We start from the raw sequence: 26,873 nt of genomic DNA, 5'->3' as shown, positions 1-26,873 counted from the left end.
ACTTAGTTTTCCCTTATTTAAAGGGTGTACTTTCATTCTACCATAAGCCTGTTTATCAGAGAATCTTTTTCAGGCTTTCAAACATCAAACCAAAACCAAACTGAGATTTTACAGCTGAATTAATGAATTTATGGAAAGCAGTCGACTGATTTATTTCTCTGAATGGAAACAGATTCAAGCTGCAGCAACAGATTAGCGTTTCATTCAGCTTCCTCCTCTGCTGCAGTCTAATGGGATTAGAGCCTCATACGGCCGGGCAGCGTGGGGTTCAACGTGCTTCCAGACGGAGAAAAAGGCGAAGAAAACGCAGCAACGGCAACCAGAACACGAATTTAAACTTTTCTGAACACAACCGAGTCAAACTAGAACTTCCTCCTCTTCACATAGCTGCTGCTGCCGATGCTAACGGCAAGCTGGCTCTGCTCCAGCTCCTTGATTCTCTGACGCAGAACCGCAATCTCTTTATTCTTCTCCTCCTGGAAAAACTGCAGCTTCTGATCAAACACACACACACACACACACACACGCCGCTAAGTTCTAGGTCAATCTAACAGAACCTGACGTTTATTTCTGCAGGTGAGGTTCTGGCTCACCCGCTTGAAGACGCTCTGAGGAAGAAGGTTGGATCCATGAAGCTGCTGCTGCTGGTTCCTCTGAGCTGAACTTTGAACCCGAGCTAACTTCGCACCAAACTGTTGGAAAACACAAGCAGAAACGTAAACAAACAGCTCAAACTGGAGGATCCCTCATCAATCGTTCAGTTCAGACAGGCTTAACAAGCTACTTCAAACCGACTGAAACGGTTAAATTAATGAAATCATAATTAATCTCTATTATCTGATGAACCATGGTTCAATAAACGGACCTTACAGACTCAAACAGGCCATTAGCTGGAAGAACAAATCACAAAGAGCTGCAATGAACCCAAAACTACAGAAAATAAACTTTTTGCATTTAAAATATATATTTTTAATTCTTTGTCTGAAACATGAGGAGTTCTGAGTGGAAAATATTTAGTTTTATCTTCACCTGGTTCAACGTTTGTTTAAACAAAATCTCCTTTAAAGCCTCTTTTGCTATCATCATCATCATTATTATTTATAAGTATTTCTTAGCATAATATAGCTAAACAAAAAATACAATAAAATAACAAAAACAATAGCAGGGTGGTTTAAACGTATCACGTATATAACTCAAATTATAGAACAGAAAGTCACACAAATTCAGTTTATCATTTAACTCAGATCTTTTTAAATTATTAATGAATCGTTAACTGAAAAAATTCTGTTACATTTTAGGGAATAAAATGTTTATTTTCTTACTTGCAGAAGGATTCAGTTATTTGTTTATTTGTATATTATAATGCATTTATAACATTGTGTAAAAAAGCTTAAGTGGTTAAATGAAAAATTTGCAGCATATGCCAATTTTTTATATCCAATAAATTGATTAATCGATTATTGAATTGTGTTTCTAAACAGAAGCTCATCCACACCAGGTCTGGCCTCCTGCAGTACCTGTGAAGGTCAGCAGGGGGCGCAACGAACCAAAACTGACTATAAACACTCAGGAATTATAAACGGTTATATTTGTTTCTGAGTTTCAGTTCATAGAAAAGAAAACAAACTTAAATTAAATGATAATCAGCAGCTGTTTTACAGTAACCTTTAATAACAAACGATGATTTGTAGAAACATTAAAGATGATTTTTTTTGCTGACCTCCATCTGCATCTTGAGCAGCTCGCTCTGCCGCTCCCTCTCCTGCTCCTTCATCCTCGTCTTCATCTCCTCCAGCTCCAGATGTTTCTCCTCCAGCTGCCGCCGAACATCTGCATCTTTAGCTTCCACTGGAGAAAAACCAGAGAAAAACCTGAAAACTGGTTTATATCAACACTTCTGACAAGAAAAACAAACTCTGATGGGCAAAACACAAACTCAGCATTTCTAAAAACTAAAACAAACTGTTAAAAGTAATAAAAACCAGAATAATACCTATAAACAGTTAAAGTTGGTGAAGTCTTACTCTGCCTCTCCGCCTGTTTCTGCGCCTCCTCCACCTCTCTGCTGCTCTGCTGTCTGACGGCCTGTAGCGCCCTCTGGTGTCTGTCCTCATCTGCTGCCATCTGGCTGAGCAGCTGCTGGACATCCGACCGCCCAGCCTGCAGGGCAGCAGCAGCACAAAACGAGACAAACTGAAACCAAAAGGGTTTATTCACCTTCTCTAATCTAATTCTGGTAGAAAAGAGAGTGAATCAGAGCCAGAATAAAGTTAATAAAACGAGAGTAAAATCCTAAAATATAATCAGTTATAAATGACCAGAGTAACAGAATCATTTCATGAGAAAAAGCTGCATCAGCACAGAGTTAAAATAAGGAACGTTTATATTCAGGATTTATTTTAAATCAGATGTAAACACCAGAGAACTGATCCGTTTGTTTCTGTTTTCACCTCGGCTGTTCTCTCATTCTCGTCCTTCAGATTCTCCACCTCCTTCCTCAGCTTCTCGTTTTCCACTGAAACGTCAAGAAAAACACAAAATTAAATGACAAAACCCCAAAGTTTCTCCCCTGAAACTCATCCCTGTTGTTTAAAATGATTCACTTGGTTAGGAGCTTCAGCCGTTCGCACAGATTATTTCATAAAACAAAAATCCCAACAGACACACTCAGCTGTTTCCTTTCAGATTTCAGGCTTTTAATAATATTTTTCAATAAAGATAAAAACAATCAACTTTAAGGATGTTTAAAAAAAAGTGTTGCACCAGTTTGAACTTTTGAGGATTTCCACTGAAACTTAAACTGTTTCCATTTGAAACGAATCAGAGATTTCTTCAGATATCAACGTTACTCAAAGTTGTAGTTACAGAAAGTAGAGGTTTGAACTTTGACCTTTTTCTCAGTTTGGTGCTAAAGATGAAACATCTTTCATAAAATCAACTCTTTTCTGGAAAAGCCTAAATTAAGGAAGTTATTTGGAGTTTTGCTGTTTTTAATCAAAATAAAATAAAAACATTTTGACAGAAAGATGACCGGTGATGGAAAAACTCCCACTAAATATTAGTTAAACGTTCCTTATAAAGCTTTTTGTACAAGACAGAACTGCAGCAACTGTCAAACACGGTGGTGGCAGCATTATGTCGAGGGCTTTTTCTATATTAACTTTACTGCTGCACAAACTGGAAGTGTTGAAATAAATCATTAAATCACATCCAGGAGATTAAACATATGTTCTCCAGGCTTGTGTTGGGTTTTTCTGGTGTTTTAACTCCTTCCACCAGCAGGTGGCGCCGTTACCTCTGAGATCACATTGTTCCTGCAGCGTCCGGTGCAGCCGGTCCACCGTCACCAGGAGGCTCTCCTTCTCTGCAAACGGCATCAACTGTCAATCTGCTGCAAACATTTACCTCAAAGAAAAATATCTACCTTAAAATCATTTTAGAATAATAGAATCAGCAAACTGACACAATGGAGTAAAAAAAAGGAAAATAAAAAACTAAAATGGAGTAAAATTATGTTATTACTACCAGAGTAAAATGTAAAAAATCATGAGAATGAGTTGATGTTATTACAAGAATAGTCAGAATAATATGAGAATAAAGATGAAATAATGAGAATAAAGTGGAATATTAAAAATGTGGAATATTAGCAGAATTAAACTAATTTTATGACTCCTACATGAAAAATGATAAATTATTAAAATGGGGATTGTTGAGCAACTTGTGCAGTTAAATTGGTTTTAGTTTTACAAATGAGATAATATTTTAACACATCAGCATCGAATTATTATAGTAGAAGGACCTTTAAATGATTCTGCAAACTGAATTTATTTTTAAAAAAATTAACAGTCTAGACAAGCTGATCATGTCAGATCCAGATAACTATCACAGTACTCTCATTAAAACGGATTTTAATGAGAGTAAAGTTATTTTGTGACATATTCTGCTAATATTATTATTATTGTTGTCATAAAATTATGACATGATTCTCATAATTTAAATAAAACCTCTAATTTAGCCCTAATACTCTTTGGTTTAAGTTTTTCATATGAAAACAGTGAACAGTTTGGCAAAGCGCCACTAGAGGGAGACAAAAATCACAAGTTCAACTACAAACAAATAAAAAAACCTAAAATACTCACCATCTATTAGACTCTGCTCCTTATTTCTATAAAAATTCACCAGCCTGTTGGAGTCATCCAGCCTGATCTCCAGAAGGTTTTTTGCACCATTCAGTTCTGTAATTTTCTGCCAGAGACAATAGAGAGAAAATGCTGCGTTCAATGTCCCGTTAAAAAAAACGACCCTGAAAAATAGATTCAGTTTCAGTTCAAACGTTGCAGTTTTTAATGCTTCTTGTAATTTGGAAACATAAATGCAAAATTAATCATTTATATTCACGTAGACCTCAAATTGGATTTTTTTTTTTAAAAACAAACATATTAAGAAAAGTCCAACTTAGATCCAATTATTCTAAACTGAACAGAACAAACTGAGTAAACTTTTTCTCAGCTTACTAAGTTATTCTATAATTTGTAAGATGGAGTTTTCATTTATTTTTCATACAATAGCATATTACAGCCAAAGTATATAGAAAAAATAAAAGGCCAAAAATCTGCCAAAAAAATCTCAGAAAAATTATAGAAAAAAAATTCTGTTTGAAAACTCAAAAATTTGTCAAAAAATTAAGAATTTGTTTTATTAATCTCAGAAATTTAGGGGGGGGTTGCGTGGGGCAAGAAATTTTAGTTTTAAAAGTAGCAAATTTGCTAAAAAATAAAGAAATTATTAAATTAATCTCTGAAATTTTCAAGAAAGAATTTAACTCTTTGGGTTTCAAAGTCACAAATTTGCTAGACAAAAATCAGAATATTTCAGGGAAAATACTTTTTTTTCCCTGAGTTTTTGTTTTTCCACAAAAATGTCAAAACAAGTTTCATATTGATATGAAAGTTTCATATTTAAATTCTAAAACAAAGTGGACTGCAGACCCTGTAGAGTTAATATAGTATCGAATATTAAGTATGACTAAAATTATATATTTCCAAATTAAAAACATAAAACAGGCACAATATCGAAACGAAAAGTGAGAAAGTGGGTTCACTCAACATGTTTTTAAAAATTAAAAGCTGGTTTCGTGTTTAACGTCATAACCTCCGGTAAATAGCATTAGCATTAAGCTAACAGTCACGTACCTGTTCCAGTCGACAGAATTCCGCCATAAATCTCTCCAGTTTCACACAGTTTAACTTCGTCATCCCGTTGGATTAAAAGAACAAAACAAAACAATGTTTAATTGTGTAGTTTGTGGTTTCTATGTCTGTATTTGTCACCGACGCTAAGCTAACTAACAGCTAACGAAACGAGGTGCCGCCATTTTGAGAACAGCGCGAACTTCTTAGTAACAGATCATCAATATTACCAGGCCAGATTTAAAAACTAAAAACAAAACCATATTATTATTATTGACTTTTTCTATCACCAAGTTCCTTTATTGGCAGCCCAAGGAAAGTAGGAGTCCGTTTTAGTTTTCAGTTTTTAAGTCTAAAATATTCCTGACCACATGTAAAATTGTACAGCGGATACAAAGTGTTATCATCCAAACCAAATTGTGATCATTTGTTCTAAACTCATATTTATCATCCACTGGTCATTAGCTAACATTATTACCACTAAAATTCATACAAATAATACAATGAAATTATAAAACTGTATTTAAATTGTTTATATTGAATCTTAATTTTAAAAATTAATAACATTTCCCTTTGATGTGGGAATTTTAACCCTGACCTCAAAATCCAAAATGGCCACCTTGCAGAAAACAGCCAACCAATTTCAAGGAGATTTTAAAGAGAAGTATCAGATTAAAACAAGACAGCAACTAAAGTTGTTGAAAAGTTGTTTAATATGTAACTTTATAAAATTGCATATGGTTTTTACATTTATTATGACCCATATTATTGGAAGAAAATATTATTTCCCTTTCCAAGTGCTGACAAAGAGACGGATCCACGAACGTCTGGAAAGTTTTCCAATGATTGTCCAAGCTTTCACTTCAGGAAAAAAAACAGCATGCAAGGAAAATTACAATTAAACCTCCAGTTTTCCAGTAAATGCTCATCATTCAGCTGAAGGTAACTTCTCACAGAAAACTAAACAGATTTAACAAATGTAGCTGAATCGTCATTTATTGTTAAAAGAAATACAACCTTCTATTTCTGACATTAAATGAAACTAACCTTATATTTTTAAAGGGCCAGTTGTGACAGAATGTGCTAACAAAACCAGCAATTAAATTGTTAAAATATTAAGTATCTTTTCATCAATGAGAACTTCTTAAAGTTAAATAATATGAAATATATTTTCACCTTGACCTAGTTTGGCAGAATACAGATAAACTTGCTGATTTGATTGATAAAATAATATTTAAGGACACTTTAACATAAAAGGGCCACATTAAAACTTCTGACGGGCCGGATTTGGCCCCCGAGCCTCAAGTTTGACACCTGAAAGAATTTTCAAAACATAACTGACCTAAAACAGGAAGTTCAGTTAATGTCAGACAGTGAAGAAGAAAATACAAGTGTGCTTTAATAAAAGATGTAAACATTTGGTTTACAACTCTGAAATCATTTATGAAATACAAAATACTCAGATATAAGGCAAAAAATACACAAAAAATTAAAAACTTTAAAAGTATTTCACAGTTTTAAATGAAAAGAAAAAATTGAATGAAAGTAAAAGGATAATTTACAGTCCAGCTGATGCTGTAGTCCAGAAAGCAGATTTTCTGGCTTCATTTATGGAACAGCATCAATATTACCAAAGTATGTGACAGTGAAACATGATAGAAATATTAAATACATAAAAAAGTAAATGCATGACCCTTTCGTTTATCATTTTCACAAATTCTGTTAAAAAAACAGTTGAATTAGTGAAGATTAGATCAACTAGATTAACAAGTTCTGGGTGATTAATACTGAAAAACGACAAAATTAAGACATGAGAGTCGAGTTATTCCTCTATAATTACAGAGCACCTGGATTTTCAGAACTTGTTACAATATTGACCTTTTTTGACTCCATTCCTTCATGATCTAGATTATTTATGAGATTCCAAACCTGCTTTTTAAAACAAGTAAGCTACACAGCGATGGATATTTCTGAGAGGGTGTGCTAACTTTCTTCCACCAGAACAGACGAACCTCAACGTTAAAACCTCATTTCATTTGTTCTAATTCATTTATTTATGAGGCTAAAATGTTGCCATCTGTCGGTGGTGGGCACACTAACGCTAAACTGCTAACCCGCTAATAGCATAGCTAATTTTTTCAGTTAGCAGTTTAGCATTTTTGCTAAATTTGAAAACATTTAGCACACTAAGCTTCCACTAAATACATTTTCCCCAATAAAGTTTAAAGAGCTAATTTGGCTGTTTTAAAACCCAAACGTCTAACTGCTTGACCTCTTGAGCTAGTTAGACGTTTATATTCATGCTCTTATTTTGAAAGGGGTAAAAACTTCAAATTTGAATTGAAATTAACGTCTTAGCCCTCTATCATTAGCTTCTGCTAAAAAAGCTAACTGGTGCAGCAGTTTACTGTTACTCTAAAAAACAAAATTTACTGTTAGCTTCTGCTAAATGGGATAGCGCTTTAGCATTAGCAGAACTAATGTTTATGATTAGCGCTTTAGAGCTAATCATACCTTTCTAAGCTACCTTGTTAGCTTGCTAACAAGGTAGCTTGCTACAAATACCAGTGGCAGTGCCCACCACTGGTATTTGTTCCCTTTGATTTCCCATCTGCAGATCCAGATCTTCCCTGTAGCATCTTTTTGTTAGCTGTGCTGGTTTAAGGTGGAACAGTGTCACTGGGTCCAGGTTTCTCTGAACGCCTCCGGCTCCTGCTGCCCCCCTAGCTATTTTAAGCTAGCTGAAACCGAGCCAGGGTCACCTCCAGGAACTGACCTCCCTTTAGATTAACAAGTTCTGGGTGATTCGATCCCCGGCTGATTTACGGTGTGACGCTTCCCAGCAGGTCGGGGGTCAGGTAGCCGTCGGGCGTAGCTGGTATTTTGGGGCCGGTCAGGTTGGGGGCCGGCGTCGGTGTCAGTAGGAGGTTGTTCTGGATGTCCACGCCTTCCACCACGGTGTAGACAGGAGCAGCGGGCAGCTGGGCCACGCACTCAGGAAGCTCTGCTAACCGCTTCGTCTCAGAGCTGCTGTCTCTCTGATCTGCGTTCACCAAGACGCCATCTTGTTTCTTACCCTTCTCCTCCTCCATGTTTGTCTCTTTAATGGTGGTTTTCTCCAGCAGAACGCTCCCAGACAACCCGACCTCGCCGACCTGCGTGTACGCCGCCGCCTCCCTGCCCTCTGCAGGTACAATCGCCGAGCTTTGCTCCACGGCGGTCGCCTCCTGATGGACAGGCAACGCGCAGGCCTCGCTCAGCAGATCCGGCTCGCAGCAGCTGGAGCGGCCCGAGTCGTCGTCCCTGAAGACGGTGGAGTGTGGAGACGACGGGGAACGGTCCATGAGGCAGCTTGTGTCCACGTCCAGCAGCTTGTCGTTGGACTCCTCGATGTCCAGTTCGATGAACTCCACCCAGGGGTCGTTGTAGAGCTCCGGCCGGAGTTCGGGCGGGCCGGTGAGGATGGATGTGAGCTCTCGGAGTTTCCCTTTCTGGGACAAACACGGTTCAGACACCCATGACTTCCCACAAAACCCAAAATAGACGTTTATATTTCAATTTCGAGCTTAAACAGAAAGTAAAAATTCACATTTTAAATGTTTTTGTGATTCCATTTGGGTCTAGCTGGCTTCTAAAAACAATCCAAATGCTTAAAATAAACACCGAAATGTTTTTTGGCAACAAGTCTTTGTTTTTAGGTTCTGGGAAATGAGCCGTTTCAAAAACTTCCAGAATGTAACGTCAAAATCTGCAGGCACTGTCCGTCACCTAGCAACCCCAGCAGAGTTCTGCCCGTTACCTGGCAACCCAACAATGGGTTATACAAAATATGTTCATACATTTTTTATTTTTATACAAAATCCTTATTAGATAACAAGATTTTTTTCTTGTTATTATAACATGGTCAAATATCTTGTTATAAGTTTAATATTAAGTATTTACTTTAAACAAGCTCTTATATCTTGCTGTTCAGTTGTCTGTTAGTTTTGTCTTATTTCAACTGACTTAAGATTTTGCACTAGAAACTAAACCAAAAATACTTAGTAAGATTTTGTTTTATTTATAGTGTATAATTTTAGCCAGAAAAAACCCAACTGTAGGAAAAAATAAATGCATTTAATTCCCCAAAAAATAATAAAACTACATATATTTTTTGATGTCTTTTAAAATCCTTCTTGTGGAAACTTGCCTTCAGTAGATTCGGGTCAATTCCTCGTATTTTCGGTCCAGGAACAGGAGGCAGGAGGATAAACATCAACCTGGAGCAGAAAAGAAAACAGCAGAAATCATTTCTTCTTCATTCTCTTGGTTCAGACTCAAATATTCTAATTCTGACAATCAGCTACTAACTTTTCCTGCTGTGAAATGATGACCAGCAGCAGGACGGCCACTAAAAACAACGTTCCAAAGATGAGCAAAGCCATAACTGGGAATCTGGAAACTGAAGGACAAAAAAAGTCAAATGAATGAATTGAAAAAGCAAAATGTTTTAGCACAGCTTTGTCAATGTTTACCTCTAGATGGGATGTGGATGAACACAGAGTCGCTGAAGTCTCCATAGTCCTTCCCTGCCAGCATTTTGCAGCGAACTCTGACCTCATAATTGACGTTGGTTTGAAGGCCGAACAGGGAGCGGTGCGTTGTTTTCACCAGGCCGGCCTGAGGAGCACAAAGGGTTAAAAACTCAAGTTATTATCTGGAAATAAAGAGGAATGATCTAGAGCAGACATGGGCAAACTACGGCCCCCGGGCCGTATACGGCCCGTTAGGCTTTTTAATCCGGCCCGCCGAACTTGTCCAAATTATCGTAAAAACCCATGGATGTGTAAAATCCTGATTCATTTCCCTTTCCCCTGCAATACCCTCGTTTCCCCGATAGACGGCGCACTAGTCTAGACACACTTTCCAGCTGACATTTCCCCCCTTCGGTAAAAATGAGCGGACCAAAGAAAAGAAAAGTGGACACTGAGTGCCGAGTGTTTAAAAAGGAGTGGACAACAAAATATTTTTTTACTGATGTCCGATCAACGGCTGTATGTTTGATATGCCAAGAAACGGTTGCAGTTTTCAAAGAGTACAATATCAGCCGTCACTTTGCCACAAAGCATGCTAACTATGCTAGCAAGCAGTCAGCACAGGAACGGGCGGCTACTGCTCAGAGGTTGGCAGCTAATTTACAGACTCAGCAGAATTTTTTTCACCGACAAACTGCGATCCAGGAGTCAAGTACCAAGGCAAGTTTTTTGCTGGCATTCAAGTTAGCAAAGGCTAGCAAGCCTTTATCCGAAGGCGAGTTTTTGAAAGAATGCATAGTAGACACAGCAGATCTCTTGTGTCCGGAAAGCAAAGGCAAGTTTGAAAAAATCAGCTTGTCACGCAGGACAGTGACTCGGCGTGTGGAACTGATTGACGAAGATATAGTCAGCGAGTTAAACAAAAAAGCGGAGTCCTTTAATTTATATTCACTAGCACTGGATGAAAGCAACGACATGAAAGACACTGCTCAGCTCCTAATTTTTATCCGAGGGATAAATGACAGTTTTGAGATAACGGAGGAGCTTTTGAGCATGGAATCGCTGAAGGGGAAAACGCGAGGAGAGGACTTATATGAACAGGTGTCTGCTGTCATCGAGAGAATGAAGCTGCCTTGGAGTAAACTTGCCGGTGTCACCACGGATGGATCGCCAAATTTAACTGGAAAAAACGTTGGGTTGCTGAAGAGAATCCAAGATAAAGTGAAAGAAGAAAACCCTGACCAGGATGTTATTTTTCTTCACTGCATCATTCATCAAGAATCTCTGTGTAAGTCTGTATTGCAGCTTAATCATGTTGTGGATCCAGTTGTAAAACTTGTTAACTTCATACGAGCAAGGGGACTTAATCACCGTCAGTTCATTGCGTTCCTAGAGGAAACCGATGCGGATCACCACGACTTACTTTACCACTCTCGTGTCCGCTGGTTAAGTTTGGGGAAAGTCTGCCAACGAGTGTGGGAGCTCAAAGAGGAGATTCGTTCGTTTTTGGAGCTAATGGGGAAATCCGACGAATTCCCTGAGCTGAGCGATGAGGACTGGCTTTGTGACTTTGCGTTTGCTGTGGACATATTGTCACACATGAATGAGCTGAACGTTAAGCTGCAGGGGAAAGATCAGTTTGTGCACGATATGTACACAAATGTGAGAGCCTTCAAATCCAAGCTGATTTTATTCTCCAGGCAAATGTCAAACAAATCTTTCGCTCATTTTCCCACACTGGCCATGCAAAAGGCCACCCGAAACGTGAAGAAATACTGCAAATCACTGGACGACATGCACAGAGAATTCTGCCGTCGGTTCACTGATTTTGAAAAAATTGAAAAGTCACTTCAGCTGGTGTCCTGTCCCCTGTCACAAGACCCCGAAACAGCACCGCATGAGCTGCAATTGGAGCTGATCGATCTTCAGTCTGACTCCGTCTCAAAAGAGAAGTTCCGATCTCTTAAACTGAATGACTTTTACGCTTCACTTAACGAAGCCACATTTCCAAACCTCCGGAGGACGGCACAGAAGATGCTGGCATTGTTTGGCTCGACCTACGTGTGTGAGCAGACTTTCAGCGTCATGAACATCAACAAAGCCCGATACAGATCCCGGTTAACTGACCAACACCTCAGATCTATTCTGAGAATTGCCACAACAAAACTAACTCCAGACTTTGATGCACTGGCAAAAAAAGGAGAACAACAACACTGTTCCCACTGAAATGTGAGTTTTTCTACTGTTATGAAAAAAATAGCAACTTGCGCATTTACGCACAGCAGCGGTATACAGTAGCTTAATTAACATGCCGCACATCGCTCTCATTTTAAAGACCCCTTCCTTTCGTTGGGTAATAATATGTTCTGAATGTTGAAAGTGATTCCATTGATTTTTTTTCCCACTAAATGTTGATTTCTTTAAATTTTTTTTAATACATTTCAATCCCCAGGTTTAATCAATTACATTGCTTGTCCAAATGCTCCTGGCCCGGCCCCTCTGTCAAATTTTAGAACCCATTCTGGCCCGCAAGTCAAAAAGTTTGCCCACCCCTGATCTAGAGCCAGCTCAGCTTCAGTTACTACGCCTAGAAACTGGAGATCAGGCTGAAATCTGAGCCCTCAGAGTCACATAGAGACAGTTACAAAGTCAGCCTTCTGTCACCTGAGGAACAATGAGGAAATGATTGAAACTAAATCTTTAGTTTTCTCTGTTTATGAATGAATAACTTCTTATTCATTTGTTGTTTCTTATTTTTATTAACAGGAGGCTGAAAAATTCTTATGGCTTAACTTTGAGACAAATAGGTCTGACTGATTGTTGGTAACGAGCCTCTGCACCCTAACGAACCGGCACGGCCACCCACCTGTTCCCAGCGCTCGGCGCCGGCCTGGCGGTACTGGGCGTCGTACTGCAGCGCTATCCATCCCGTCTCCACGTCGGCCGTCGCCGGAGGCCTCCAGCTCAGCATGGCGTCGAAGTGCGATCCGGTCAGGCTGATGTTCATCAGGGTCCAGTTGAGGCCGAACGGAGGGTCCGGTTGCACTGCAGAGCAGAAACACAGGATCAAACCAGGCAGAACATTCAAACACATTTTCTCTGATTGATCCTAATTAATCAATACAGTCTAGTTCAGTTTGCTGTCCTAGCGCTGCGTTGTCAATCATAAGTTGAGTTTTTGTGGATTTCAGATATGAAAATATTTCAGGTTTTCCACGTTATTAAAGAACAGAAAAAATAATTGAGAAATTTTCAAAGATTTGATCAAAAAATAAATAACATTTACATGAAGAGTGAAAACGGTCATCTTCTTTAAAAGTTCTTTAGTTCAAATGAATGGATGAATGAATAATTGAAGGAATGGGCCAGTGCAGTCTGAATCCGTCCCTAAAGGATGTGTGTTGGAGAGTTTTTGGTATTATCATTTTATTTTCTTGCTCTGGTTCGCATTGAGTCTATGGATCTTTGTGGTTTTCTGTTTGAAGTGTTCTCTTCTTTGAATGACCTGGAGGTCACTGCTGTCTGCTCAGCTTTGCGAGAGGTGGATGGCACTGGGTTTCTCAGACTTTGGGCCCTTTTGCAGGAACACCTCCTGGTTTGGTGGCCACCTGTGAGCAGTCGTGTTTTGTTTTCTTGACAGTGTTGACCGGGATTTGAGCCGGGCTCGGACCTTTGATCGGATGTCACATCCGGACCTGGGTTGTTGGATGTTTGGGTTGGAGGCTTTACGACCTCTGTTGTTTTTCCTGACTGCCCCCTTGCCTGTCCTTCTTAGACAATAAAAACAGGAGCCGTTGTAAGGGCAGCCCAGAACGCTCTGTGGAACTGATCGGAGGAGAAGTTTGATAGAGCCTTCCCTTTTGCAAAAGCTCCACGTAAAATTCATATACGTTGTCTGTGGTTCTTTCTTTTATTTAGGTTCGAAAGGAAAATACCTATCAATGTGACCATCATGTTTCCTTTCATCAGCGCCTGAATGAACTGGAACAAACCCAAACACTTTTCATAATTAAAACCAGTTGGACGTCATGTCTTCTGCAGAAGAATCTGTTTTCTGTCCCGCTGACCGGAGGAAGGTTTCTCTCCAGTGGAATCCAAAAACCAATCTGGACCTTCCTACTCTGAACTCACCCAGGTCTTCCAGGGAGAAGGAGATCTCATCATACAGGACGGCCCGGTCCCTGGACCGCAGCTGCACCGTGTAGGACGTCCAGACCGTGGTGTGGTTCTCGTTGAAGAAGCACTCGTCTGGTCTCTCCGCGCTGTAGTGGGGACATTCGTTCCAGTTTTTCTCTGAGGCACCAGGAAGCCTGAAAGGGAACACAGTCGACTACATTGAAGCAAGTTTAATTCAGCATTGCTAGCTTAATCACCAGAAAACAGACATTTCATAAGAATTGTTTTTCGTTATAAAATCATAACTGCTGGGCGTGCCGTGGTGGTGTAGGGGTTAGCGCGGCCCACATTTGGAGGCCTCAAGTCCTCGACGCGGCTGTCGCGGGTTCGATTCCCGGACCCGGCGACATTTACCGCATGTCTTCCCCCTTCTCTTTCCCCCTTTCCTGTCAGCCCACTTCATGAAAAGGGACTCTAGAGCCCACAAAAATACCCCCTGGAGGGGTTTTAAAAAAAAAAAAATCATAACTGCTCAGTCGTTGTCAATCATGCATATGACATACACACTGCACACTGTTGGAAGCTAATACTGAACACTATACTGACATTACATACAGTGGAAGCTAATCATAAAGTGCTAATATTACTTCTTCTTTAATAAAAAGTCTTCTAGATTTTCAGGGCTCCATTCAATTTCAAAATAAGAGCATGAAAGACCAAAACTTCAGCGGAGTATTCAACTGAATAAACAACCAAGTAAATTAGCGCTTTAGAATTTATATGAAAAAATTAATTAAAGGGAAGCTAAATGCGCTAAACGTTTCCTAAGTTAGCTAAAGTGCTAACAATTAGTTCTGCTATTAGCGCATTAGCATCCCCACTACTGGATTCATGTCTATATTTGATCTTCTGGCTCCAGTTGAAGTCACTTTATGATTATTCCAGTTGAAATAAATGATCATAAGCTAAACATTAACTTGCGTTTATTTGGCTGATTTAAAGCAGCATCACTTTGACCCGCTGGTGGACTTTGCCTGTTCGAAAGTGATAACTCTGCTTCCAATTTATCACAGTCCACCCTGAGGTCATGTTTCTAAACCTGAAGCAGGTTGTCATGTTTTTAAAAAGCCTTCCTGCATCTTTAAAGTGGAGGAAAATGCAGGTTTATGGATTAGTGAAGACAATGTTTTCCTTACACTCTGTTGAAGTAGAACAGGCGTAAATCTTTTGGTTCTGATAGGTTCTGGAATGAGCCGGCGCTCCATCTGCAGACGAAAGTCTCCATGTTGCGCGAGACGCAGTCGGTGAAGTGCGGCCGCACTGGAGAGGAATAGAAAATATTATTTACACATTTTATTAAAAACAATAGCTGCGAAACAAAAAGGCCTCGGATATTTTTCATAACTGACTGATTGTTTCATATCTGACATTTTGTGTGGAAGTGTGGGCTAAAAGTTGTAAATATCAATAGATTATTTTTTATTACAAAAGTGAGCAAACAGTCATAAGTGAAGTGGATACAGAAATCACACAAACCCAACAGTTGATCAGTTAAAAATATTGAACCTGACTGAGTAAAATATTTTAAAATGTGCACAGAGCACAAACACAACCAAACAATATTCAAAACAGATTTGGAAAGATAAAGAAAATACTACGGAAGAGGAACAGGGCAGCTGGAAAATAAAAACAATTCTGACTTCAATTCAGAATTCAGACAAAAAATCTCAGTTCTTAGAAATAATTTGATAAAGTCAGGATTATGAGAAAAAAATCTGAATTCTGAGGAGAGATGTTAAAATTCAGAGAAATCATTAAGAAATCTGAGGAGGAAAAACTCAGAATTGTGAGAAATGTTGTGAAAAAAAAATCTGAATACTGAAAAAAAATTCTAAATTTCAAGAAATTTCTAAATTCTGAGACTGAAGTCAGAATCTCAGGAAAATTTGAAAACCCAAGAAAAATTCAGAATTCTGTGAAAAAAATTAGAGTTCTGAATTTAAATCTCTTTCTGGATTAAAAAATGTTGAAAATCATTGAACAAGCTGATGTTTTGTTCTGTACTTGTGTGTTGGAAATATTTCTATAAGCTCATACTTCTTTCTTTTCTTTTAGTCTTTACTTGAACTCCTGATATTTATGACTGAGTGAATGAGATAATAGATAAAATGGCGCTGAGCGCCTGGAGGCTGCCAGCGTTTTCCTGGAAGTCCTCTTCAGACTCACTGCAGGAGGAGTTCGCTCCTCAGCTGTCGTGGAATAATCTGTTTGTTCTCACCGTACCGAGAAACGCGCTCACACAGAAACAGGCGTGCGGCTCGGGTTTTACTGCCTGCACAAATTGAGAGCATGTGTGCCTGGAGCAGCTCTCTGTGGAGCTGCTACAGGCTGCCGGCCCAGTAAACACCACATCTGGCAGAAAACGCAGAAATCGCCACTTCCTGCTGTCTGTACCGCCAAAGTAAAACATTCATCTTTACTAAATGCAGTTAGTTCCATATAATCCTGAAAAATTCAGTAGTTTTGTGTCTTTGCAGCTTCAGGATCCGAGCTAAAACAATTTTAGAATAACGAGCAAAGAGCTTTGTTTGCATAAAAGTTATTTAACTGCTGGTTGAAGGAGCAGAACAAAATAATTCAGTCAGAAAAAAAAAAAAAAATTTTTCATCTTAAATTCAAAATTATTCAAAGTTATTATAGATGGAGAAAATTGTTACATTTATATATTATTTTGTACAGTTTGAGCTTCATTACTCCCAAGTGCTGTCGATCAACCTAATGTACTCGCTGCTAAATGTGCTGCTGGTGGAGAAACAATTACAGAAAAACAGTTTACTTCCCATCATCAGTGGCTATAACTTATAACAAGCTAAGAACAGCACAGCAGAGAGAAAAGAGGATGATTGGCAGCGCTAAGTCCCGCCTCCTGGCTCTGATTGGTTGATTCTAGTTAATACTGGGAGAAAACAGAGGAGTTACATTTTTACAGATTAAACTGTCACAACATAGTGACAGTTTCAACAAATATGTAAAAAATATTTTCATAAGTTACACACTGCAGCTTTAAGGTCATTCTTTGCTTTGTTTCATTTTAATGTTTCATGTTTTGCTGAGAAGGTAAGAAAATCAAGAATTTACTAGTTTTTTTATTTTCTCTTTTGACTGGATGATTTTAGCCAACGTAACGTAACGTAGCCAACGTAAAGCTGGACGCCCCCCGCTTAAAGCAGAGGAACAACGGCAGCATTCCTCACTCTGGTTGTGAAAACAGAGAAAACCACCTGCAGGCCATCAGCAGCTCAACAGCTCACAAGTCCAGACTGGCTGAGCGCCTGCGACAATGATGACGATGATGAAGGTGATGTATGCTGTACTTTTGGCCCACTTCAGAGAACAGGAGTAAGGGGTTAAAAATAACCTGTTTACCAGATAACCGGCTCCTCCTCCTGTTCAGGGCCGAGCTTCGTCAGGATTAGGAGAAAAATGTGACACCCAGCTATGTGGTCAGAAAACTCAGTGGGGGAGGAGAGAACATGAGGGTTCGACCGGCCGACCCACTAACCTGCTACTGCAGGTTCCACCAGCTGAAATTTAACACCTTTACATCCACAATGAATGAAATATAAGAACTTTATCTCCACAGAAATGCATGAATGGTGTCCAGCAAACTGGTTATAAATTTACACTTACCCAAGCTAGCTAGCTAGTATGTTAGCAGTTAGTTAGTGGTAGTATCAGATATGATGGGTTATTACTGCAGATAGAAAAAAAAACAGATGAAATGTCTACCAAAAAAACATTAATAAAAAAAAGGAATTTTTTTTAGCTTTAAACGTTCAAAACTTGGAGGAAGGGTTTTCTTTTCAGCAAACACAACCCGAGGCTCCTCTACTTAGCTAGTTTTTGGGATGACTTGTTGGCTGGACAAACAGATGGATGGATTAAGAAAATTACCAAAAGTCAAACATTTTTTACTTCTGAAACTCTGAAATATCAAAGTCTAGCAAACTTGAGATTGAGCTCAATCTTTCTGTTATTCAGGGGTATGTTACCAGCTAGTTAGCGGTAGCTTGAACGTCTCCAATCAACAGGACCAGTGAGACTCAAACTTATGGCTGACAAAATCCCCGCGAGAAAAAAAAAATAAACATAGATTATACGACATTAAATAGTCCTGTAAAGACAGAATTTCAGAAATTGGATAAACATTTTAAAGACCAACTTGCTTTTTTCATTAAGACTTTTTTAAAGTATATTAGCAACTAGCTAGAGGTAGCCTCAAACAGAAAATCCCCGCGAAAAAGCAAACATAGAATATATACGATTATAAATATTATTGTCGAAACATAATTTAAGAAAATGAATTAACACATTAAAGGCCAACTTACTATCATTTCTTCATTAATAGCGGTTTATATATTAGCAACAAGCTAGCGGTAGCCTCAACTGTCTGGATTCACAGAACGTAAAGATGTGCCGAGTGCGACTGAAACTTTCGCCTGACAGAAAATCCCCGCGAGAAAAAAAACCCCATAGAATAAATAGTCTTTTCGAAACAGAATTTAAAAAATGGTCTTAATTTAAAGGAGTGTTACTTTTTTTTTTTTTAATGAAGTGAGACTTCCAAAGAAGTGGTCGGACATTTCAGGAGGCGCGCCGCGGACACCCCGACTCTCCCCCCGCCTTTCAGCAAAGTCAACTTGAGCGTGTCTGTTTGCTCAGCGGCTCAGGCACAGTTCACCCCGCTGAAGATAAACACCACGGAGCGGCACGTCCCCTACTCCTTACGCCGGGATTACCTCCCGGATGCGGACGTCACCTCACGCCGTGTTCCCATCACACACACAGAAAGCTGATAGCGGAGCCGTCACCAGATCTACAGTAAACATGTTTACGCCTTGATTTATCCCCCGAAAGCTGCCAGCAATCTATTTCAGGGCGCAGCACAACATCCTGCATGCATTTCCATAAATCCAGATGAGCTTCCTGTCCACTGAGGCGCAGGAAACATTCTCTGGGCGGACAAAGTCATTCATTAATTATCAGGCGGGACGCGGCGTACTGGCCGGCCTCCGTGTTAATTAGCAGGACCTTTGGACCCATTAAGGCCCGTGGGAAGCCGCCATTATGCTTCCTATCGGGCCAAGAGGTTATTCAAAGCAAACGTTCAGCCGTCAATCAGTGTGCTCCAGCAGGGTTGCCAGGTTGGACGGGTCTCTACCCAAGTCTGAAGTTGTTTGCTGTCAAAATTGGATCTGGTTCTGAATACCAACAATGTTTTAAATCAGTGGAGCCCAGAGTGGGTCCTTGAGGGCTGCATGTTTTAGTTCTCTCCCTGGTTTAACGCTCAAATGATGGCTCATTAGAGGCCTAAGAAGAACATTGACATGCTGAAAAGGTTGTTGGTACAACCAGGGAGAGAACTAAACCATGCAGGATGCCGGCCCTCCAGGACCAACTTCGGCCCCCCCGTTTAAAATTATCACAAGTTTATAAATGCAGTCGATGACCTAAAGCATAAATTGTATTCTTTATATCCGAGTATTAGAGTCACTCAAAGAAAATAACAAAAAATAGAATCATAAGAAAAAAAGTTGTGAGTGCAAATAATGAAAGATTAAAGGCATAAAATTAAAAGAATAAAATTGTATTATTATTGGAATAAAGCCACACGAATATAAAGTTTAAATAATACAAGAATAAAGTCAAAATAATACGACAATAAAGTCATAAAATTACCAAAATAAGACGAGATGATTTAATTCTCATCTTATTTTGGTAATTTTATGACCTTATTCGTGTAATTTTACTATTTATTTATTATTCTCAATGGCTCCAATACTCCAACGTAAATATAAATCCAGTGCCGTTGATGTGAGTTTCCTTCCTTAAAGGTTGAGATTGTAAGGTTTTCTGTTGGGTTTGGTCTGGACACTGTCAGTCCGATCTGGCAACCCTGTGTGGCTCTCCAGGGAGAAAACCTGGACCTGATGAGCCGAAGAATCTGCTTCCTGCACCGGATCGACTCAGCAGAACGAGCCTCATAAATAACCGGAAATCCTTCTGTTTTTCCTCGCAGCCTGGACTCCTCTGCCACTTTTCCCTCCATTTCAAATCAATCCTGCTGATGATTTTCCCCAAACAGAGTTAAATCGAACCCGTTTTGTTGCAGTTATAATGAGGTGAAAGTGTCGGGCAGGAAGCCATGAGGGGACAACAAAACGGGACTGTGGAAACAAAAACAGCAGGACCAGGCGGGCCCACCAGTCCAAACAAAGTCTGAATCAAACCGCCTGGCTGGGAAAACTCGGTCCGGTTGATTCGTAGAAGCAGAACCTCTGAGGGCTTCGACATGGCTGGAAAAGTGGAGCTATTTTAGACGACTCGTTACTTAAAAATGTCCTGCAGTGAACTCTGCAGCTGGGAAAAAGGGAGGCTACTCACTTTTTCTATTTTTATTCATTTCTTTCCTGTTTTTAATTTCATTTTGTGGCTTTTATGTATCTGAGCTTTTAGTTTGTTTTTATGTTTTTGGTTTGGAAGGCAGGAAATAGCTAAAATTAAAACGAAAAAGCTTTTTTTTCCAATACATATATTTTAAAAATACACAAAATATATTTTATTAACCCCTTAACCTTAAACCCCTAAATCACCAAAAACGGCCGAAAAGGCAAACCCAAATTAAATCAGCTGCTGTTCTAGAACAAGTTGGAGTGAACATGAAAGCATCTCTCCTTCGACTCCCTCTCCACCCCAGTCTGCCCCCCACCTTCTCTCCTTCTTCAAAACCGCCCCCGCCACCATTCCCTCGGCCCCCCATTCCCACTCAACGGTACACTCTACCCACCTCACTCTGACGGCGGCAGCGGACGACGAAAAGTTTTCGGTATTCTCTGATCCAAAACGGGTCAGTTCTTACGGCCATAATCGTCCACTCCTGTGAGTTGGGAAGTTCTGCTGAAGAAATACATCCAGTTCCGACACGTTCTGACAACGTGTCTCTCCTTTGGTGAGAAAAACTCCTGTAAACACCGTTACGCATGAGGACGCATGAGGACGCATGAAGGCGCATGAGGACGCATGAGGAAGCACAGAGCCTGACTTTGACGCAACAAAGACACACGCTGGTGGATTCGCATGCAACTGGTGGATTCATGTCAAAACAAATCCCAAAATGCCTGATGTCCTTGTGAGAGGACACGTGATGGATACACATTGGTGGCTTTAGATTTAGATGACCAGTCAGAAATATTCCAGAAAGAATACAGGCAAGTCAAAGTGAGCTCAATCGCTCTCTGGATATTATTGGCTCAGGAAAAGCCAATAATATCTTTCGACCATAACATTATTGGTCGAATGCTGTGTCAATCAAAATGGGGGGCTGTGGCGTAGCGGTTAGCGCGACCCGTATTTGGAGGCCTTGGGTCCTCGACGCGGCCGTCGCAGGTTCGACTCCCGGACCCGACGATATTTGCCGCATGTCTTCCCCCCTCTCCTTCCCCGTTTCCTGTCAGCCCACTGTCATGTAAGGGACACTAGAGCCCACAAAAATACCCCCTGCAGGGGTAAAAAAAAAAATGGGGGGCTGTAGGTTGCCCAACAAAAGCGTCATCAATGAAACCCGGAAGAGTTTAAACCCTTAAATCTCAACTCCGGAAAATACAATGGAAAAACGTCAGGCGGGCGTTCCGGTTCAAACTGGGTCAAACTGTAAGTTCACAAAACAGCCAAGTAAATGTAAATTTAGTGAGCTAAATGTTTTTAAAGTTAGCAAAAACGCTGACGTGCTAATCATCTAACTACTTGAATATTTCCTAAGAGTTGATAACCAAAACTCAAACATACATGTTTAGTTTTATTCAACTGAAAATTTAGAAAACAACCAAGAAAATTCTTTAAGCGTGTTAGCGTTAACGTTGAAAACATTTAGCGCACTTAGCTTATCCTGACTTCATTTTTGCTGTAAATTCTAAACAATGGATAACACGATTAGCCTGCACAGATGCCAAACTTTATTCAACTAAAAATTTACAAAATATCCAAGTAAATTAGCATCTCATGATGTAATTTAGGGGATGGTAAGTGTGCTAAATGTTTTCAAAGTTAGCAAAACACGTAAACGTCTAACTACTTGAAGAATTTAGCAGTTAATAACCAAAACTTCAACATTTGTGAGCTTTTATTCAACTGAAAGTTTACAAAATAGCCAATTAGCACCTCAGAATTGAATTTAGGGGAAGCTAAGCATGCTAAATGTTTTCAAAGTTAGCAAATGCTTTATATAAAAGATTAGCTATGCTGTTAGCGCATTAGCAGAAGTGTGCCCACCACTGATTTGGAATTATGTTCCACAGAAAAATGTGTGAATGCTGAACATCTTAGTTGGGTCAGAAACATGTCTGAATCAGCCGTTCATCAAACATGTCTGACTTTTTTTTAAACTACAACCAACAATTTTGCTTTGCTGTCGTAGAAAAGTCATTTCAGTTTCAACAAAAAGTCATAAAACATAAAAACCAAACCCAGCAGGGGAGCGCTGCACTGTTACGCAACCAAACCCGGCTCCAGATGTCCAACCCGGCTGTAAACACTCACTGCAGACCTCAGCTGAAATGTGAGTCATGTGTGAAGAGTCTTTCTGCTGGACCCAAACCGGGCCCTTCGCACTGAACAGCTTCCCATTGTTTTCCCGCTTCAGAATTCCTGGTAATCCACTTCACCAGAAACCCGCTGGCTCTCTCTGCGGAGGCCGCGCATGTTGTGCAACACGCATTGTGCTCCAAGGCTGCACAGTTTTTACTGACTTAAAGAGACGATTTGTCCTGAAAACCCACCGAGGCAGAAACTAATCAGAGTCTCCAGACGAGTGGAAACTGTTCGGACCTGAAACACGGACGCCGTACCTGCATCAGGCTCCGACCGGAGGCCGAAGACGTGGAGGAAGAGGAGAAGCAGCGTGAGCGCCGCAGACGTCATGTTGAGCTGCAGAGGAAACATTAACACAAAGTTAGTTGGTTCCACCCAGAAAACCCACAGAGATCCAACCGTGAAGAACCATCACGCTCCCACCGAGCTTTCTGCACATAAATAACGTTAAAATTCCTCCCAGAGCCTCGTTTAATCAATCGCCGATGTGTTTGGGGGATTTCAGGATTTATTTGCAACATTCTGCCTCCAACACAACGAACAACTCAATGGAAACAGAGTTTAGCATTTTGGTGGATTTTCCTCCTTAAAAAGCGAAACCTTCAATAGGCCTTCAGGTTAGATTAAAACACTAAGAACTATCAGGTACGGAGGCGGGAGCATCATGCTGGGGGACAGCGACTAAAGTTTGAGACGATATGAAGTATGTAAAAACTATTCAACCATTTCTGATGTTTTACCGTTTTATTGTTTTTACAAATCAATCATAATTAACAAAAAAATTTTTCCCTCTAATGTCAAAATAAAAACTGATTTCTGCAGAATAATCGCAATTAAATAAAAATGTTTTATATAAAACTAGTGAGTGCATAAATATTCTGTTAATTGTCATTATTATTTAGACATAATTTTGCACTTGGACGTTAAAGTCTTTTTGGCAAATTATTTTGCCAAAATAAAAAAGTAAAGTTTTGCATTTTATCCTCTTTAACAGAAAGGCTTCCAGTTAATGTTTTATTTTGTTTGCACATCTGGAAGATGAATGAATCAGTTCTCATTTACTTTACATTTGCTGTGTTTAGCAAAATTCTATAAATTAATTAAAAGCATAAAAGTTTGTTTTTGAGTGTAGATGTGATCATATCTACTAAGAAATTAGTGAGAATGTAAAAAACCTGCTTATTAAAAAAGACAAATAGTTTGTGATGTTGACGCCAATCTTCATTAGAAAGAGTTTTCAGTTTTGCTGTAATTAAAAGTAAAGAGTCTGTGTAGTTAGGGGCCGCACAAAATCAGTCTGGGGGACACATTTGGCCCCTGCGCCGCACTTTGAACACCCCTGGCTCAGTGTAAATATTTATTTATCTAGCAGCTTACATGCTTACAGTCAAAACTATTGTAATGAAACTGTTTGTTGCTAATAGCCGGCTTTAAACAGAAGAGGTTTCACTTTTATTTCCAAAGTTTGGTCACGCTCTATGGAACACAAACCAGAGGCGACAGGAACGCCGAGCCGCTCCCTATTGGCTGCCTGCCCGGCAGCTAAATGTGCTAATTGTTTTCTTAGAAATAAGATCATCTAGTCTTTGAGTAAAGAAGCCTATCAGACAGGTTTATTCACCATCTTTATTCCTAGAAAGAAACATTTATCTGTCCTACCAGGAAGACGCAGCTGAGTTCTGGCTAGGATTGGGTCGACCTAGTCCAAACAGCAGTTCAGGGTCACTCCACTCCCCAAAAGTTGTGAAATCCACCAGCGCTCGTTTCTGAGTTTTTTTTTCTTTTCTTTTCTTGTTTTTCTGGAACATTTCTGAAAGATTTCATCATGTTCTGATTTCACCTCAAAGTCAGGAATTAATTTCCTTACATTCACGTTAATGATCACATTAACGAAGCTTCACATTTATGAGTAACATGTATGTTTCAGTCTTATTGCACTTATACTGACCTATTTGAACTGTTTTTTTCCCCCAGGGGAGAAATAATTAAAATTGATTTCATTTCAAACGCGGTCAGAACCAGACAGAACCATTTAAAAGTGACCTGTGATGCAAAATTCACATTTTGCACATTGTTGTACTTTAATTTGGGTTTCTACTGATAAAAAAACAAACTGTTTTTTGCAGTAAGTTGATGTTTTTTTGTGTCTTGAAAAGGAGCAGTTTCAAAAACCTCTTGAGTGTAACATCCCAGCCCGTTACCTAGCAACCCAAGCTGAACTGCAGCTCATTTATTCTGCTGGTTTTACTGCTGTATGCGCTGTACAACGGCTGCTGGAAAAGACAAGTGTTCTGTTGTTGACTTGCCATCCAGAAACCACTAGCTGCATTCTTCCTGGTTGTGCAGGAGGCTCTACTAATGCTTTTCAAAGATGTACAGTTGTTTAGTTGTGCATCTGTTTGCAGCCATTTTCATGTGTGAGTGTAAAGGTTGAGTTCATGACCGTGGCCAGCAGCAGATTATTTACATTTAAACTGACTAGACGGCCTAAATGAGCTAAAATCTCATTATCTAAGAATGATTTTGTGCAAAAAATGAAATGAACATGTTTTGTATAGGCCACAGACATATCCTAACCTGTTCAAGGAAGCACGATAAGTCACATTTAATTCTCGTTATCTGACATTAGATCAACTTTTTTAAGGACAGTTGGCAGCAAACACTTCCACTAATCTGCTAATAGCGACGCTAATTTTACGTTTAGTGCTTTAGCATTTTTGCTAGCTTTGAAAACGTGAAACAATGTGATGGTTTTGCATCGCCATGCCACACACTCCTTGATTGAAATGATTATTTCTAACCTTAATCTATTCATTTGTTTAATAAAATGTCCGTTTTCTTGGGGAAACGTGACGTTTTTTGGGTGACTGTAACATTTTGGTGTTAGTCTACAGTTTCTTGGGTTTTTCTGCTCCTCCTGTTGTTCTGAGTATTAAACAGCTCAGTAACTGTTTAGATTTGCATACCTCGTCTACGTGCCTGGAGGTTCATTTCCAGTTTGTTCATTACGTCAACCAGTTGGAAGCTCCTATTTATCAATGTGCAGACAAAAGCACTGGCATATTCATGTTCCCTCTTATCTCTCAAACCTCGTCCATGTAAGGAGTTCAGGGTCTGATAGCCTTCTTTCACAGAAACGCTTTATTTTCAGCTACAACGTGCAAACTGAGCTGGGGAAAAACTTCAACATGATCTCAGTGGAGACTTTATTGCAAGTGTTAACAGAGTGGAGTCACGAGAAACATGTTTGGAAATGTTTTTGCAAGATTTCCAGAGATTTGTCTGTAAAATGTTTAATTTTGTGCTACTTTTGTGATATTTCTTTCTGGTTAAATAAGAAATTATATCTAAACCAGACATAGATATGCCTTATTGTTGTCAAATTCAAAAAAAATATTCCAGATTTTCCAATTATTCAGATGGATGCATTTACCTGCATGTTTAATTTTGATCGTCATATTTGATTTGAGATTTTTAAAGAATGAAATAAATGTGAGTTTGTGCTTCCATCTCTTGTTTTTAAGTTAATTCATGTTTGTTAAACGTTTATTTTGCCCTGTAATTAAACAGGTAAAGCACACATATAATATGTTGCAAATATTAAACTAAATAACTATGAATAAAATTACTGATTCTTGATAGAATGTCACTTTCTAGAAACATATAAATTCAGGAGATAAACCGTTGAACTGTGGAGGGGCAAAAACTGAAACTAATAACCAATCAGTACATTTAGCCGTTAAATCTGCCCACTTTCAGTCTGTTTACACAGATTTAAGGTGTAACTTTTTCCCTGTTTATCCAATTTCAGCCTGATTTTTAGAAAATGCGAAAATAAGTCAGCATTAAGCTCCAGCAGAACAAGCATAAACCGCGTTTAAGATGCTTACAGATTGTTTCTAAGGAGCGCAGAGGAAGATCCTGGCGCTTACCTTGCGCACCAGCCCGCAGGTCTTACCCCAGAGAAGACCCCCGTTCACCCGCCGCCGCGGCTCCGCTGCTCCGCTGCCAGTCCCGGAGCTCCGGGGGTTTCCTCGATACACAAACCGACACAACGGCGACCAAACACGGACTCAAACTCCCGAATCGATGCGCTGACAGCAGCTGAAGGCGGTTCACCGGAGACAGCTGTCCTCCCGCTGTGTGACAGAGGCTGTGTGTCGATCTGCGGCGCTGCAGGTGCGATAAATACAGAGTGGCGCCATCTGCTGGTGGAGTCTGGGTACCGCAGGGGAAACGCAGACCGAGGACAACATTAGATGGAACAAAAAAGGAGTAAATTGCTGCCAAAAAACTCAGAAATTTAGAGACTGATCTCATACATCTGGGGGAAAATAATTTAACTAGAAAATTTATGAGTTTGAAATTGCTAGAAAAAAAATGAAATTTTGAGATTAACCTCAGACAT

The 26,873-nt window shown here is 39.6% G+C and overlaps 3 protein-coding genes and 1 long non-coding RNA gene across 7 annotated transcripts in view; 2 read left to right on the top strand and 2 right to left on the bottom strand.

Annotated features, from left to right (window-relative positions):
- LOC114149750 (protein NLRC5-like) overlaps positions 1 to 26,873 on the top strand; it is a 1,536,511-nt gene that overhangs the window by 1,218,050 nt on the left and 291,588 nt on the right. The window lies entirely within an intron of this gene.
- On the bottom strand, positions 137 to 5,376 carry ccdc152 (coiled-coil domain containing 152). Its single transcript, XM_028025910.1, has 8 exons — positions 5,193 to 5,376; positions 4,140 to 4,245; positions 3,296 to 3,364; positions 2,451 to 2,515; positions 2,025 to 2,160; positions 1,721 to 1,848; positions 594 to 692; positions 137 to 494 (listed from the first exon to the last, which is right to left on the bottom strand). Exons 1-8 carry the CDS (start codon positions 5,253 to 5,255, stop codon positions 363 to 365), a joined length of 798 nt encoding a protein of 265 aa, XP_027881711.1. The 5' UTR covers positions 5,256 to 5,376; the 3' UTR covers positions 137 to 362.
- LOC114149852 (uncharacterized) lies at positions 2,771 to 19,383 on the top strand. The gene is made up of 2 exons (XR_003596618.1): positions 2,771 to 2,802; positions 18,092 to 19,383. It is a non-coding gene; the product is annotated as an uncharacterized LOC114149852 (long non-coding RNA).
- LOC114149781 (growth hormone receptor-like) lies at positions 5,880 to 26,753 on the bottom strand. 4 transcript variants are annotated; one of them, XM_028025882.1, is made up of 9 exons: positions 26,424 to 26,753; positions 22,723 to 22,801; positions 15,016 to 15,139; positions 13,835 to 14,013; positions 12,570 to 12,748; positions 9,704 to 9,848; positions 9,540 to 9,630; positions 9,379 to 9,448; positions 5,880 to 8,680 (listed from the first exon to the last, which is right to left on the bottom strand). In XM_028025882.1, exons 2-9 carry the CDS (start codon positions 22,793 to 22,795, stop codon positions 8,012 to 8,014), a joined length of 1,530 nt encoding a protein of 509 aa, XP_027881683.1. In that variant the 5' UTR covers positions 22,796 to 22,801; positions 26,424 to 26,753; the 3' UTR covers positions 5,880 to 8,011. The 4 variants fall into 4 exon arrangements, with proteins under 4 accessions (XP_027881683.1, XP_027881682.1, XP_027881684.1 ...); XM_028025881.1 differs by having other exon boundaries at positions 26,398 to 26,752; XM_028025883.1 differs by lacking the exon at positions 26,424 to 26,753 and adding an exon at positions 24,125 to 24,553.

This window comes from Xiphophorus couchianus, chromosome 8 (assembly GCF_001444195.1).
Source record: "Xiphophorus couchianus chromosome 8, X_couchianus-1.0, whole genome shotgun sequence".
NCBI lineage: Eukaryota > Metazoa > Chordata > Actinopteri > Cyprinodontiformes > Poeciliidae > Xiphophorus > Xiphophorus couchianus.
The sequence above is the reverse complement of the archived record's forward strand: the minus strand, read 5'-3'. Positions and strand labels throughout refer to the sequence as shown.

What these genes read in the sequence shown, in the direction of transcription:
- LOC114149781 (XM_028025880.1), bottom strand. Translation starts at nt 22,816, where the DNA reads ATGTTTCCTCTGCAGCTCAACATGACGTCTGCGGCGCTCACGCTGCTT. An exon ending in CCGGTCGGAGCCTGATGCAG is followed by an intron (nt 15,140 to 22,722) that starts GTACGGCGTCCG and finishes ATTCCTCTCCAG; the next exon opens with TGCGGCCGCACTTCACCGAC. An exon ending in CTGTTCTACTTCAACAGAGT is followed by an intron (nt 14,014 to 15,015) that starts GTAAGGAAAACA and finishes GTTCCCTTTCAG; the next exon opens with GCTTCCTGGTGCCTCAGAGA.
- ccdc152 (XM_028025910.1), bottom strand. Translation starts at nt 5,255, where the DNA reads ATGACGAAGTTAAACTGTGTGAAACTGGAGAGATTTATGGCGGAATTC. An exon ending in TGCTCAAGATGCAGATGGAG is followed by an intron (nt 693 to 1,720) that starts GTCAGCAAAAAA and finishes GTTTTCCAACAG; the next exon opens with TTTGGTGCGAAGTTAGCTCG. An exon ending in CTCAGAGCGTCTTCAAGCGG is followed by an intron (nt 495 to 593) that starts GTGAGCCAGAAC and finishes GTGTTTGATCAG; the next exon opens with AAGCTGCAGTTTTTCCAGGA.